The sequence below is a fragment of the Cynara cardunculus genome, assembly GCF_001531365.2.
Source record: "Cynara cardunculus var. scolymus isolate 2C chromosome LG 8, CcrdV1, whole genome shotgun sequence".
Lineage (NCBI taxonomy): Eukaryota > Viridiplantae > Streptophyta > Magnoliopsida > Asterales > Asteraceae > Cynara > Cynara cardunculus.
In genome coordinates, this window is record NC_037535.1 from 1892745 (window position 1) to 1905660 (window position 12916).

The 12916-nt window shown below is 36.7% G+C and overlaps 3 protein-coding genes across 3 annotated transcripts; all 3 read left to right on the plus strand.

Annotated features, from left to right (window-relative positions):
* Positions 1-1038: 1038 nt before the first annotated feature.
* LOC112516782 (pentatricopeptide repeat-containing protein At2g37230-like) lies at positions 1039-2533 on the plus strand. The gene has a single exon (XM_025124016.1). The coding sequence runs from the start codon at positions 1039-1041 to the stop codon at positions 2485-2487; it is 1449 nt and encodes a 482-aa protein (XP_024979784.1). The 3' UTR covers positions 2488-2533.
* Positions 2534-2891: 358 nt separating this feature from the next.
* Positions 2892-4448, plus strand: LOC112517123 (29 kDa ribonucleoprotein A, chloroplastic-like). Its single transcript, XM_025124454.1, has 4 exons — positions 2892-3315; positions 3517-3618; positions 3768-4106; positions 4200-4448. Exons 1-4 carry the CDS (start codon positions 2959-2961, stop codon positions 4260-4262), a joined length of 861 nt encoding a protein of 286 aa, XP_024980222.1. The 5' UTR covers positions 2892-2958; the 3' UTR covers positions 4263-4448.
* Positions 4449-4486: 38 nt separating this feature from the next.
* Positions 4487-7387, plus strand: LOC112517122 (protein CNGC15b-like). The gene is made up of 6 exons (XM_025124452.1): positions 4487-5187; positions 5294-5500; positions 5605-5897; positions 5981-6092; positions 6253-6489; positions 6572-7387. Exons 1-6 carry the CDS (start codon positions 4705-4707, stop codon positions 7238-7240), a joined length of 2001 nt encoding a protein of 666 aa, XP_024980220.1. The 5' UTR covers positions 4487-4704; the 3' UTR covers positions 7241-7387.
* The last annotated feature ends 5529 nt before the right edge of the window (positions 7388-12916 follow it).

The window sequence follows — 12916 nt, forward strand, 5'->3', positions numbered from 1 at the left end:
ACAAGTGTTTGGTTCATTGTATGTTGTCTCTGCAAACACATGTCTTTCGTTATGAGGCCGACACCAAACATTTGGTAGTTTCTTCCTTACTTCATGGATTTGTACAAACCCATGCATATGCATCATGTATCATGTATGTGGTCAACACATACTTTTTTTTTTTATTTTTTTATTATTATTTTAATAAATCTGGTTTGCTGGCTATTTTTACTACAACTATATTTATGGTTGTACAATTAGTCGTTTGGTTGGTTAGTTTGTGAATCGTAGTGTATGATAGCAAATAGTAATGGTGTATGATAGCTTCGAACGAATACTTGAACAAAGCACATTATACATGAAATTTAGTGAGAAAATGAAGTAAATTGATGATATCAAATTAAATCTCAAATTAAAACCATTGAAATCTTTAAAGAATAAAATAATTATTAATGTATTGATTGGAAGGAAAACGTTGCAGATTTTTATTTGAATTGACGTCCTTGGCCCATTCATCAAACAGTGGGCTTACGGCCCATTTTCTTTCAACAGCCCAACTTTCATATGTGTTAACCGATAAACAAAGTTCTGAAGTCATGAGTCATCTACCCAAAATCAATATTTATAAATTCTTAAATAAATAAATGGCTTTTTAGATTTGGGATCATATGAGACCAAATGTTTTTTATGAGACCTATAAGACCAATTTTCAACCCTTGAATTAGATCTACAATCTAAACATTCATAATTACAAAATTGTTACGAGACTTCTCAATAATCACAAAAATGTCACCGTATAACTTTAGATCATTAACTTATAAAATTGATCAATGAACATAAATTATTCTTACGGGTATCATGAAAAACCTTTGATCTCATTTAGATGGACGTGGAGCCAACTCGTGATTCAGTCAATTCACAAGAAAGATGGAGCTACGTCTATGCATCATATGTTGTACATTTAGAGTGGTTGAGTCAACTCAGTGCAGTGAGTAACTTTGAACTCGGTACAAAAACCCTAAACCTACCTACACACTCAGTTCGGCAAAATCACCGAAAATGGCTTCTCGCTATGTCGCTGTATCAAAGCCACGACTCCTCAAACACTACAGACTCTTCAAACCCCACTACCGTTTCTATTCATCAACGGATAAACCCCGAAATGAAAAATACCCAGATCCGAAAGCACACCTTTCGACCCGAGAATCACAAGCCGGGATGATTAAGAATGGGCAATCAAGAATCGCCGGTGAGATCAATCGTCATCCACAAATGATTGAGGATGCAATTTGCAGAATGATGGAAGATGACGATTGGGCGACCCGTTTGCAGAGCTCGATTACAAATTTTGTTCCTCTGCTTGATCACAATCTTGTTTACAATGTATTAAATCGAAACCCTAGTCGTGCTTTACGATTCTTCCAATGGGTGGAAGGATTTGGGTTTAAGCATGACAGAGAAACACATTACAAAATGCTTGAGATTTTGTGTAAAGATCGAAGGCTTGAGGATGCTAAACGGATTTTGTTGAGTATGTCTAAAAAGGGTCTTGATTACGATGAACATTTGTTTGTTCTTATGATCCATGGTTATGCAAAGAGCAATCGCAAATGGGACATTGTTAAGAACTGTGTTAAAATTTTCATGAAAATGGAGGAATTGGGTGTGCCCAGAACGATCGAGTCGTATCATCCTTTGTTGCAGGTGATCATAAATGAAAACAAGTTCAGGATGGCTGAGAAGTTCTTTGATAAAATGTTGTCTGAAGGTGTAGTTCCAACTCAACATACTTACACACTCATGATTTCGGGTTTCTGTCGTTCATCAAGAGTTGAGACAGCAAACCGGTTCTTTGAAGATATGAAAAGTCGAAAACTTTTTCCTGATTTCGTTCTTTATAACACGATGATTAATGGAAATATTCAGATGAAGAAAGTGGAGGAGGCAGAGAAGCTCTTGATGGAGATGAAGGATCGAAAGATGGAACCACAGTTGGTTACTTATAATTCAATGATTAACGGGTATTCTCAGGTTAGAAAAATGGAGGATGCAGAGAAGATCTTGGTGGAGATGAAGGCACGAAACTTGGAGCCAAACTTGATTACTTACAATACGATGATAAATGGGTACACTAAAGTTCAGAAAATGGAAGAGGCAGAGAAACTTGCTGTGGAGATGAAGGGAAGAAACATAGAACCAGATTTGGTTACTTATGCGACTATGATTAAAGGGTACGTTTCAGCTAATAGAGTAGATGATGGATTGGAGTTGGTTGAAGAGATGAAAAGGAAAAGATTTGGGAGTAAGGTGGATGTTTATTCATCGTGTTTGGGTGGATTGAAAGAGGATTGTAATGTGGAGGAAATGTCGGAAGCTCAGAGAAACGTGTTGAAGGGGGTGGAGGATCATGTGGAGAGGCTGGAACTGTTGGCAATGCGCGATGCAGCACGCGAGTTGAGTGAATTGGCGAGTCGACTAGCTGCTGATAGACAAGAACAGGGGACATAGCAAGGAAAAATCATATATTTTGCGAGTCTGATATCAAAATACTAATGGATCGCTTTGAGCGGATGCTTTAACTTGGTTTCTTTTTAAGTTTGTGCAAACATACAAATTCGATACCAAATTTGCTGCATTTTAAGAGCTCAGTTTCTTTACTTTGATTCAGCCCTTGTTCATTTTTGTCGAAACAACGAGACACACAGTGTTGGTGATTTTTGTGCCTGTCATATCATTTGGGTGCTGTTTACCTCCAAAAGTAATGTTTAGGGTATGGAATGACAATAGTTGATTTAAAACAATAATTGATGAGATATCGAGATAAGGTGTTGATGGGTCGGGTCAACCCATACCCATGACGAAACCAATTTATATAAACCATGAAATATCTCTTATCCCCTCCCTCCTCATCCGCCCTATCCTCTCTCTGGCAAGGCGTTTCAAATTTCCTAAAACCCCCTTAAACCTTACCCCATAACAATGGCTTCCTCTACGCTCTCCTTTCAACTTTTCACTCTTACTTCCTCTAAAACCCTATCTTCTATCCCCAAAATCCCTTCCCATTTCATCTCCATTAATCCTCTTCCGAAGCTTTTCTCCATATCCACTACTTCCAGCAAGCTCTTTGAACCCACCTCCTCGTCAAGATTTGTCCGAAATCTAGCTGTTGCATCGTCTTTCGAGTTAGACGAGGACTTATCAAGTGATGGTGATGAAGAACAGCAGCCCAATTATTCACCTGACCTTAAAGTTTATGTGGGTAACCTGCCGTTTAACATTGACAGTGCAGCTCTTGCTGATCTCTTTCAACGAGCTGGAAATGTTGAGATGGTTGAGGTATAACTTGCTGTTTTAAACCTAATTTGGAAGTTTTATTTTCTATGCTTTTAGATATACCTACTTTCTTATTCCAAAATATCCTTCATATTCTTGCAAATCTGTATTATTTATGGGTGCATTATTTAGCTATTTGCTCTTTTTTGTTGAATGTACGATGAAAACAATGAGACAAGTGAACCATACTTGTGATTGCTGCAGGTTGTATATGACAAAATTAGCGGAAGAAGCAGGGGTTTTGGCTTCGTCACTATGTCATCCATCAAAGAAGTTGAGGCGGCTACTCGCCAGTTCAATGGCTATGTAAGTTTTTTGATGGGGTTTCTTTATTACAAGATATAATAGCATTCCTAGCAACAGGTGTTTGAATTTTCATCTCTCTGGAGCTAGTATTATGTGTGTTTCTTCTGTTAGACATTTCAGTTTTCGGCAAGAATGTATTGAAATTGCAGGAACTTGATGGAAGACAACTGAGGGTAAATTCAGGGCCACCTCCAAGCAGAGGAGAGTCTTCTTTCAGAGGGACTTCAAGAGATGGAGGCCGTGGCGGCTTTGGTGGTGGTGGTGGTGGAGGGGGAAGAAGCTCCGACAACGCGAACAAGGTTTATGTTGGAAACCTTGCATGGAGTGTCGACAATCTGGCTCTTGAAACCTTATTTCAGGATCAAGGAAATGTTTTGGAAGCTAGAGTAATTTACGATAGGGACAGTGGTCGATCAAAGGGTTTTGGTTTCGTAACTTACAGTTCTGCCAATGAGGTCAATAGTGCAATCGAGTCATTGGAWGGCCTTGTAAGTAGCTACATTTCATAACCTCCTCCACCTTTGATTTCCCTTCAAAATCTTGTTTTTCTTGAATCTTTCTTGTTATAATGTCTTGCGCAGAATGTTGATGGTAGAAATATCCGTGTCACTGTCGCTGAAGCTAAACAAAGACCTCAATTCTAAACAGTATGATGGGTCGGTTTTCGATCACTACAAATAGCGTTGGCCGACCTTGAAGACGAGAAAGCTGCAACCACGAGAGTTTTATCTTGCGTAGACTAATTTTGAATTTTTGCAATTTATGTATCAGAGTATGGATATGGATTTGCAGGAAATCGTTAATCTATTTTGGTGTTTGTATGTACCAAATCCCAGAAAAGACGAGGAATAGAATTTCAAACCATCTACCAAACACATACCGTTGAACATCAGTATAATTACTATATAATGATTTCATTAAATGGAAATTAAAACAAATATAAAAATGGAAGCAACTTACAAGAGACAACATCAGGGATCTCATATGCTCCAAAATGATCGCCAATCTTTATCTGGTTCTTGTTCACCGCTTCAGTTCGTCTATAAAATGGTGGCCTTCATCTAATTAGCCACATGCCGGAAGAAAATGGATCCCGATTCTACAAAACTTGCCGGATTTGAGATTGAAAAATCTCTGGTACCCAACAAGAACCGGCGTGTTATTAGCCAAAGACTTACGAGAGTGTTCTCCGAGGACTACAGAAAAGTCAAAGGTCGTGTTTTCGATCCTCGGGGAGAGCGTGTAAGGCAATGGAACAAGTATTTCTTAGTTGCATCCCTTATTTCCATTGCCATAGACCCTCTTTTCTTTTACTTGCCTTTAGTGAACCAGGAGGAGATGTGCATGGGTGAAGATACTTCCTTAAAGATCACTCTAACCGTCATTCGATCCATTGTCGACGTTTTCTACATCATTCAGATTTATGTTCGTTTCCGCACAGCTTACGATGTTCCTTCCACTCGCTTGCTCGGAAGAGGAGAGCTGGTTCTAGACCCTTTTAAGATCTCTCAAAGGTATCTCAAGAGAGACTTCTCTCTTGATTTGCTTGCCTCTCTTCCTATTCCACAGGTGCATTCTTCATTCTCTCTCACATCTTCACTATGAATAATTTATAGATTAAGCTAAAAAAAAACATTTGGTTCGTGTTCATAGTGATGGATTGAAAATGTTTCAGGTATTGACATGGCTTCCGATTTTTGATAAATCGGAAATGCTGAGTACGAAGATCAGCATACTGTACTTCATCATGTTTCAGTTCTTCTTGAGGCTCTATCTTATATTCAAACTTACATCTCATTTAACACAAGTAGTTGGGGTGGTGGCTGAATCCACATTGGCTGGGGCTGCTTATAATATAGTCCTCTTTCTGTTGGCAGCTCATGTATGTAATGTTAATTCTTCATCATCTTAGTTTTCTCGATTTTTTAATCTCAAATTAAGCAGAATCGAATCTGAGTTCGTTTGATTGTTGAAAATGTTTGGAAGGTTTTCGGAGCCTGCTATTATCTTCTATCAATCGAGAGGCAAGGACTGTGTTGGAAAGAGGTATGCGACAGTGAAGAACCAGGGTGCGGTGAGAAGTTTTTCAATTGTCGTTATCTCGATGATCCTGGCCGTGCATCGTGGTATCAAACGAGTAATATCACCGATGCATGTGGACCGGAGACAGAATCCTACGAATACGGGATGATCTTTGATGCTGTAGATTATGGAGTTGCATCCTTGGATTTCTTCACAAAATACTCGTATTGTCTTTGGTGGGGTCTTAGGGCAATAGGGTAACTTTGCTTCCAACCCCAATCTTGAGTTATGAACACATGGATTCGATTAGTTTCCATGTTTAACTTTATGAGTTTTGCAGCTCCAGAGCTGAGGAACTTCAAGCAAGTACATTTCTTGCAGAAACACACTTTTGCATAGTCATATCGCTCACAGGATTGTTGCTCCTTGCTATGGTTATTGGCACCATGGAGGTGAGCTTTTACCCGTCATTGTAAAGTAGTCTATTAAGACATTTAGACATATTTGACTTCTTATACAGATGATTTTGTTGTAGTGGTTATTGATTATCTGGTAATTTTACTTTCAATTGATTGAATGGAAGAATGTTTGATTTCATGTTTTGGGAAACAGACGTATCTTGAATCAAGATCCCAGAGATTAGAAGAGTATAGGATCCAGCAAATGGATACAGAAGGATGGATGAACCACCGGCAACTTCCGGAAGCGATGAGGGAGCGTGTGCGCAAACACGACCTTTACAAATGGATCAAACAAGGGAAGGTTGAAGAAAAAGCCATTCTGGATGCCCTTCCTATGGATATCCACAGAGATATCAAACATCACATCTGCATTGAACTAGTTAGACGTGTGAGTTCTCTGATCTACCGATCATCCACGTAGTTTTACATTATATACATCCTTACAGATTATATATGTGATCACTTGATAGGTTCCACTCTTTGATCAAATGGACGAACGCACAATTGATGCAATATGCGAACGACTAAGACCTGTGATATGCACACCCGGAACTTGCTTATTGCGTGAGGGCGACCCAACCAATGAAATGCTATTCATAATGCATGGACATCTAGATTCCTACACGACGGATGGAGGACGGGCTGGTTTCTGGAATCAGTGCGAGATTGGTCCGGGAGACTTTTGTGGGGAGGAGCTGTTGACGTGGGCACTGGACCCACGTTCAACGGACACCCTCCCATTGTCCACGAGGACAGTGACAGCAGTTATGGAGGTGGAAGCATTTGGTCTTCCATCTGAGGACTTGAAGTTTGTGGCCACACGGTTTCAGAAGCTGCATAACAAGAAGCTGAGACACACATTCAGGGTTCATTCGCACCAGTGGAGGACCTGGGCTGCTTGCTTTATACAATCGGCATGGAAACGATACAAAAGGCGAAAGTTAATTGGAATGTTGAAGGCGAAAGAGAGTTATAACCGTGAGAATGTTAGCGAACAAAGCAAGAATAAAGCGAGGATTAGGGAGACAGGCATCTCGTTGGGTACAAATGTTAGAAGATGCGAGATATTGGATTTTGATGATTCTATTCGTACCCCAGTACCCAAGCCAAATGATCCTGAATATTTTGATTCAGAATGATTTGTGAAATGGGTTCTGAGAAATTTGAAACGAGATAATCGTATCATGATTTCTAGGGTTTTGTATCAGAATTAAATCAATCGTCTTTGTTCATAAAACATGTTTGAACCCCCCATCTTTCGAATTCCAGTTCCATTTTTGCTCAAACGGACTCGTTTCTTTTGCATACTATTAGGTATCACTAACCTATAGCACAAATTACAACAATTGACATCAACTAACATGCTCGGATTTGGGGGTTTTCTTAACCCCGTTGTCGAGACCCGCCAGCTTTCCGGCCAAAATTGGCAACGAACGGCCATGTATGACTCTAGACTCGCATTACTAAATTAGCAACTAAAAACGAGTTCAACTATGTAAACATCGTCGAACTTGTTTTAGAATTTACCTCCAATTGACGCTTGAATTTCAAACGAACCGTAACCGAAACCTCGGCAGAATTCTCTCTATTATCGATCGTTTCTTGCAAACTCAGAGGGATTTTTCTGGGGAAAGTGGGACGAAGATGATGGCAAGAATCTCACCCGAATGGTGCTTCAACGGATACCAATTCGAACCCCAACCGTTGCCGGTAACCACCGGTCCACCCCAACGCTCCTCATTACAAAAGTTTGGGTTTTTTGGCAAATCCAGTCCCTGAACTTTCCATCCCCTTCCCTTTATAGCTCAAAACAAATTTTCTAATTTTTTTATTTTCAGGCACCCACCATGAGTCATGAGAAGAAGTATTTGATTCTGATGATGTCATTCATAGTTTTGAAGACAAAAGATCATCAACATAGATGGAAGATACAGTCTGGTCTTTTGTTTTAGATGTCCAACTGCTGCTGTGACACTAAACTATCAAAAAATTTGTATGAGAACAATCCATTTTCTAGCATATAAGCAGCACATAGGGCTCAAGATAGCAACAGGTAATGAAGTTCTACCATGGCATTTGAAACTGAAGGAATATCATTTCATAAAATATGTGACAGAAATTGCGTAGCAGGACATGTAGTGATTAAATATCATGATGCAAGAAACCTGTTTGATAGAACGCCTGATTCTAGAACTCCTCTTTTGGGAGGTTAGTACGTGTTTATTTCATATACCTCTCAAAAGAATTTTGGAGATCCTAATTGGGTTCACATGAAACACTAAACCTTCATCAAGTTATTCACTATGCATTTATTATCTCGTGTCCAAATTAGTTCACATGTCTCTGTCCTTTATCATTAAGGAGAGGCCCCTGAAGTTATCCTTCAAATGGGTCTCCCAAAATATGCCTATTTGAACGTTGTTAGTTGACACTAGAGTTGGGTGGGGTTTTACAGTTCCATTGACAGTCTTTAAACCCTCTGGTCCCTGTTTGCTGTTACGGCTCAAGACTTGGTCAATCAGCCCTACACATTTATGAAGCATATGCTATGAAAAGTTGGACAACATTTAGTGATATCTATGAAGCATACGATAGTTCATGGGCCAATGATTAGACCAAAGTCCAGCTAGTATGGGACAAGATAAACGAGTCCAATCGTCAAAACTGAGTGGCTTGTTAATAAATAATGGGGTTAGGCATGATCAATCAGAAAGAGCATCATGGGGGCAGGGACCAGACCACTACAAGAAACAATCTTTATCACCGCCTAACACACTTAAACTAAAGCTCGCATCGATTTTCCTTACCAAAAGTTGGTTATTATTTAAAAGCTTACAAAGATTAGGGAATGATTACTCCCAATTGAAGTTAGGCAAGCATTCCTTACAATGGGATACATATACATATACATATATATTGGGAAGGGTTTAAAAGAGAACCCCTGTGATTTACGAAAACGCGAGAACAACTTATTAACCCTATAACAATAAAAAGTAAAAGATTTTTTAAGTTAAAAATAAAATTAAAGCAATTCAAAAAAATTTGAGAGGCAAAAAGGTAATATTGGAACTCAAAGTGATAAAATTTTAAAAACACGATCACACTAAACCCAATAATTTGGATAACATAATGGGCTATTATGATGATCGCTTATTTCAACACGACTTGGTGTGATTTGGGTGTGATAATCATGTGATTATCACACAATTATCACATTATCGCTTATATCAACACGATTTGGTGTGATTTGGGTGTGATAATCATGTGATTATCACACAATTATCACAAGGATTCCGTTCGGCTAGGGTTAACTTAATTAGGGGATCGACTACCGATTTGTGTGATATGGATGTAATAATCATGTGATATCACTATCATTACAGCGCCTCGATTTGATCATGGTTTCGATCGGTTAGGGTTTGACAATGACACATTTATCACAACGATTACTCATTGTTTCGATAGGTTTGAATTAGACAATCACACATTTATCACAACGATGACTCATGGTTTCGATAGGTTTGAATTAGACAATCACTCATTTATCACAACGATTACGGACAAAATCCACTAAACGATTTGGTGCTATATGAGTGTGATAATTATGTGATATCACTAGTATAACATCACTTGCGCACTCAATTTGATCATGGTTTCGATCAGTTAGGGTTAGATAATCACATACTTATCACAACGATAACTCATGGTTTCGATAGGTTATGGTTACACAATCACACAATTATCACAAGGGAAAAGAAGAGAGTGGAAACGAGCATGCATGAAAAAAAAAAGATAATTATAATTAATTAAAATAAAATAAAAATTACTTAATTACATTACTGCTCTTATTAATTTATTTATATTTAATATAAGTTATTTTATTAATTAAAAAAATTTGAGGTTATTGGGTTGTTTTCTTGTTCTCGTAAATCACAGGGGTTCTCGTTTGAACCTCCACCGTATATATATATATATATATAATCACCTTTTCACTCCCATTCTTCGTGAATGCTACTCTCCACTTCCAATGAAAAATTGTAACCTTTTCCTATACACATGTTAACTAAATGTCTAAAATACCCTTTATTAAAACGTAGATCTAGTGGACAAGAATCATTGGTCTTAGTAATATGTAAGGAAGATAATGGACAAATAGGTAACTTTATCTTTTTATTTTGCAAAGAAAGGGAACATCGTAAAAAAGGAAAGTATGTATTAATGAGTCATATATCTTTTTTAGATTGAATTACGTAACGAAGGTTTTTGTGACTCTATGATTCCTGATGCTTTTGTTATCTTTGAGTTGAAGCCAAAGAGTAGCATTATTATCTGCAAACATTATGCCATGCATGTCAGACATAATTCAGTAATTGAGACTTGATCATCGTGTTTGCACTTAAATTATTGTTGTTTCTGCTTTTAAAGAAAAGGGTTAGAACACTTGAGCTAATGCTATCTTCATATTCCTTTGTTGTTTCTGCTTTACAGAGAGTCCTTAATCTTCTTTATAAAGCTGTTACTTCATTGGTGTAGTAGAAGAATCTGATTGAGATGTATGTCCTCTTGCCAACCTATACGTCCAAAAACCTGCCCTACACGTTTTTTTTTTTTCTTGGGATTGATTAGGATATGTTACTATTAACATTTTTGAAGGATTTGCACTCATTTCTAGGCTTTGCTTGCTAGAATCGTGGTTTTGATCACAATTTAAGTGAACGGGAATTAAGGAGACGTGGCGATTGTTGAGGAGAATGTGTTGAAAGAGTATGAAGATGAAATGATTGATGAGAGCACAAAAATGAAAGACTGTGAAAGAGATGAGGTACCCTCCTACGTGTTGTAAGACAATTAGGCACAAAAAAAAATTGCATGATTCAAGAACTGGTTTGTACACTTTCTCTTATCCTTTGATTTCAGAAAGTTAGTGGGTTGTTGACAGGGAGGGTAGCCAAATTGAACATGTTCATACTTATTATCCATCCCTTTTTTCACTCAATTATTCCACCATACTTTATTCTTTATTTCACGTCACCCTTATCAAATACTAGTGTTTCAGTTCCTATGGCACATGAATACTTGAACACAAGACAATGAATCTTGCATGTACAGATTAATAGAATTTGTTGTATTTTTATTGAAAGTTGACATGAATGTGGAAAGTGCAGAGTGTGTGGAGGGAGGGTAAAGGGTGGTAGACAGAGTGATGAGGGATGAGACATGAAATAGCTTCGTAAAAGTGAGACAAGCTCAGTAAAAGAGGAGACACTATGGGCCCCAAAACCTAGTCACAAACCTCCATATATATATACTTGTTTCTTAATTTTATAAAACATTTGTTGCTCTAAAAATCATTTCTTGTTTTACCCTCGTTTTTAATTTGAATTGAATGTAACAATAAAACCTTATTGTTACAAGACAAATGGTCATTAATATCCAGTCTCTTATAAGACATCCATAGTTCTCCTCCTCTTAAAGATGGGATCTAATTGAGGTGAACTTTTTGATTCCCCATAATTTGGGGAGGAATGACGCAATGCCCAAAACATGATAATGTTTGATTACATTCCAAACATCATTTACGATTTCTATGCCTATATTTGTAACTAATATTGGTAGTTTGAGAAAAGTACACCAATGGATTCCTTAGAGCATTTGCAATTAACTCTTTACATTTTTGACTATTGTAGTGTGGCAAATAAAAAATAAGTTGCTCTAATTAACTTCTAAAATTATTTATCATTAAGTTCTGTTTCTATAAATAATCTACATTAGTTAAATATATATATATATATATATGTATGTATATACACACACATTATGTCATTTATTTATTTTGTTTTATTTAAAAAGTAAAAAAAAATATTGTTAAAATAATGTATATTTGGATGAAAAATTGATTATCGACAATTCCAACCGGCTTCACACAAAACCCGCCTCCTAAGATACCATTAAAATAATGTACATTTATTAATATACAGAGTATAATTGGAGTAAACGTGTTTTATTTTTACTCATGCTAGTTTATATTAGCTTAAATGTAGGAAGTAAAATTTAAGATCGCCTTTACATTGGCTTCTTATCCTGACTTGTATTATTTCACTCCCTACATGTGGTAGGTTTGTTACATTGTAATTACATTTTATTGTTATTTGTTTTATTAGTAATAATATGCCATTAATAATGTTGAGAGTATGGGTGTTGTATATGCATCCTTGTTTAAAAAATGGTGTTACTATATGTAGCCCGATTAATTTCAAAATCAAGTTAAATCATGTTTTAAAAATGTAAGAAGTAGGTCTTAATGTTCATATTTGTGAGAACAAAATTAATTAAATAAAAAGGGAAATTAAGGGAAATAACCATTCTTAGGGACCAAATTCATCTTTTAGTCATTTCTCTTTGAAGATTTCTAAAATATCACTACCTTTGCAAGTAGAGATGGCCAAAATTTTCACCGAAAACAAGGGCCTGCCTGGCCTGGTTTCGGCATGATTTTTTATTTTAAATTTATTTGTAAATGTATTTTTAAGTATCTATACTATATTAAAAAGCATTTGACAAAAAGCTTTTAAAAACCATTTTTTATACATGAAGTACTGTATATTGATGCATATTACTTAAAATTCAAGATTACAAGTAAATTATGCATAAGTATAACTTATTAAAACTACATGTTTGAATTCGTGTAATTAACTGCGGATAAATATAATCAAATAAAGGATAAACATCTTATTTTAAAATATAAAAAATCTAAAATATAATTAGGATAATTATCGAGTTGTAACAAAATAATTAATTATTATCTTTATAAGAAA

Bases quoted from the DNA above. Each gene is read 5' to 3' on its own strand.
- LOC112516782 (XM_025124016.1), top strand. From the start codon at position 1,039: ATGGCTTCTCGCTATGTCGCTGTATCAAAGCCACGACTCCTCAAACAC.
- LOC112517122 (XM_025124452.1), top strand. From the start codon at position 4,705: ATGGATCCCGATTCTACAAAACTTGCCGGATTTGAGATTGAAAAATCT. The intron at 5,501-5,604 runs GTATGTAATGTT...AATGTTTGGAAG, and splicing joins TCTTTCTGTTGGCAGCTCAT to GTTTTCGGAGCCTGCTATTA. The intron at 6,490-6,571 runs GTGAGTTCTCTG...ATCACTTGATAG, and splicing joins GCATTGAACTAGTTAGACGT to GTTCCACTCTTTGATCAAAT.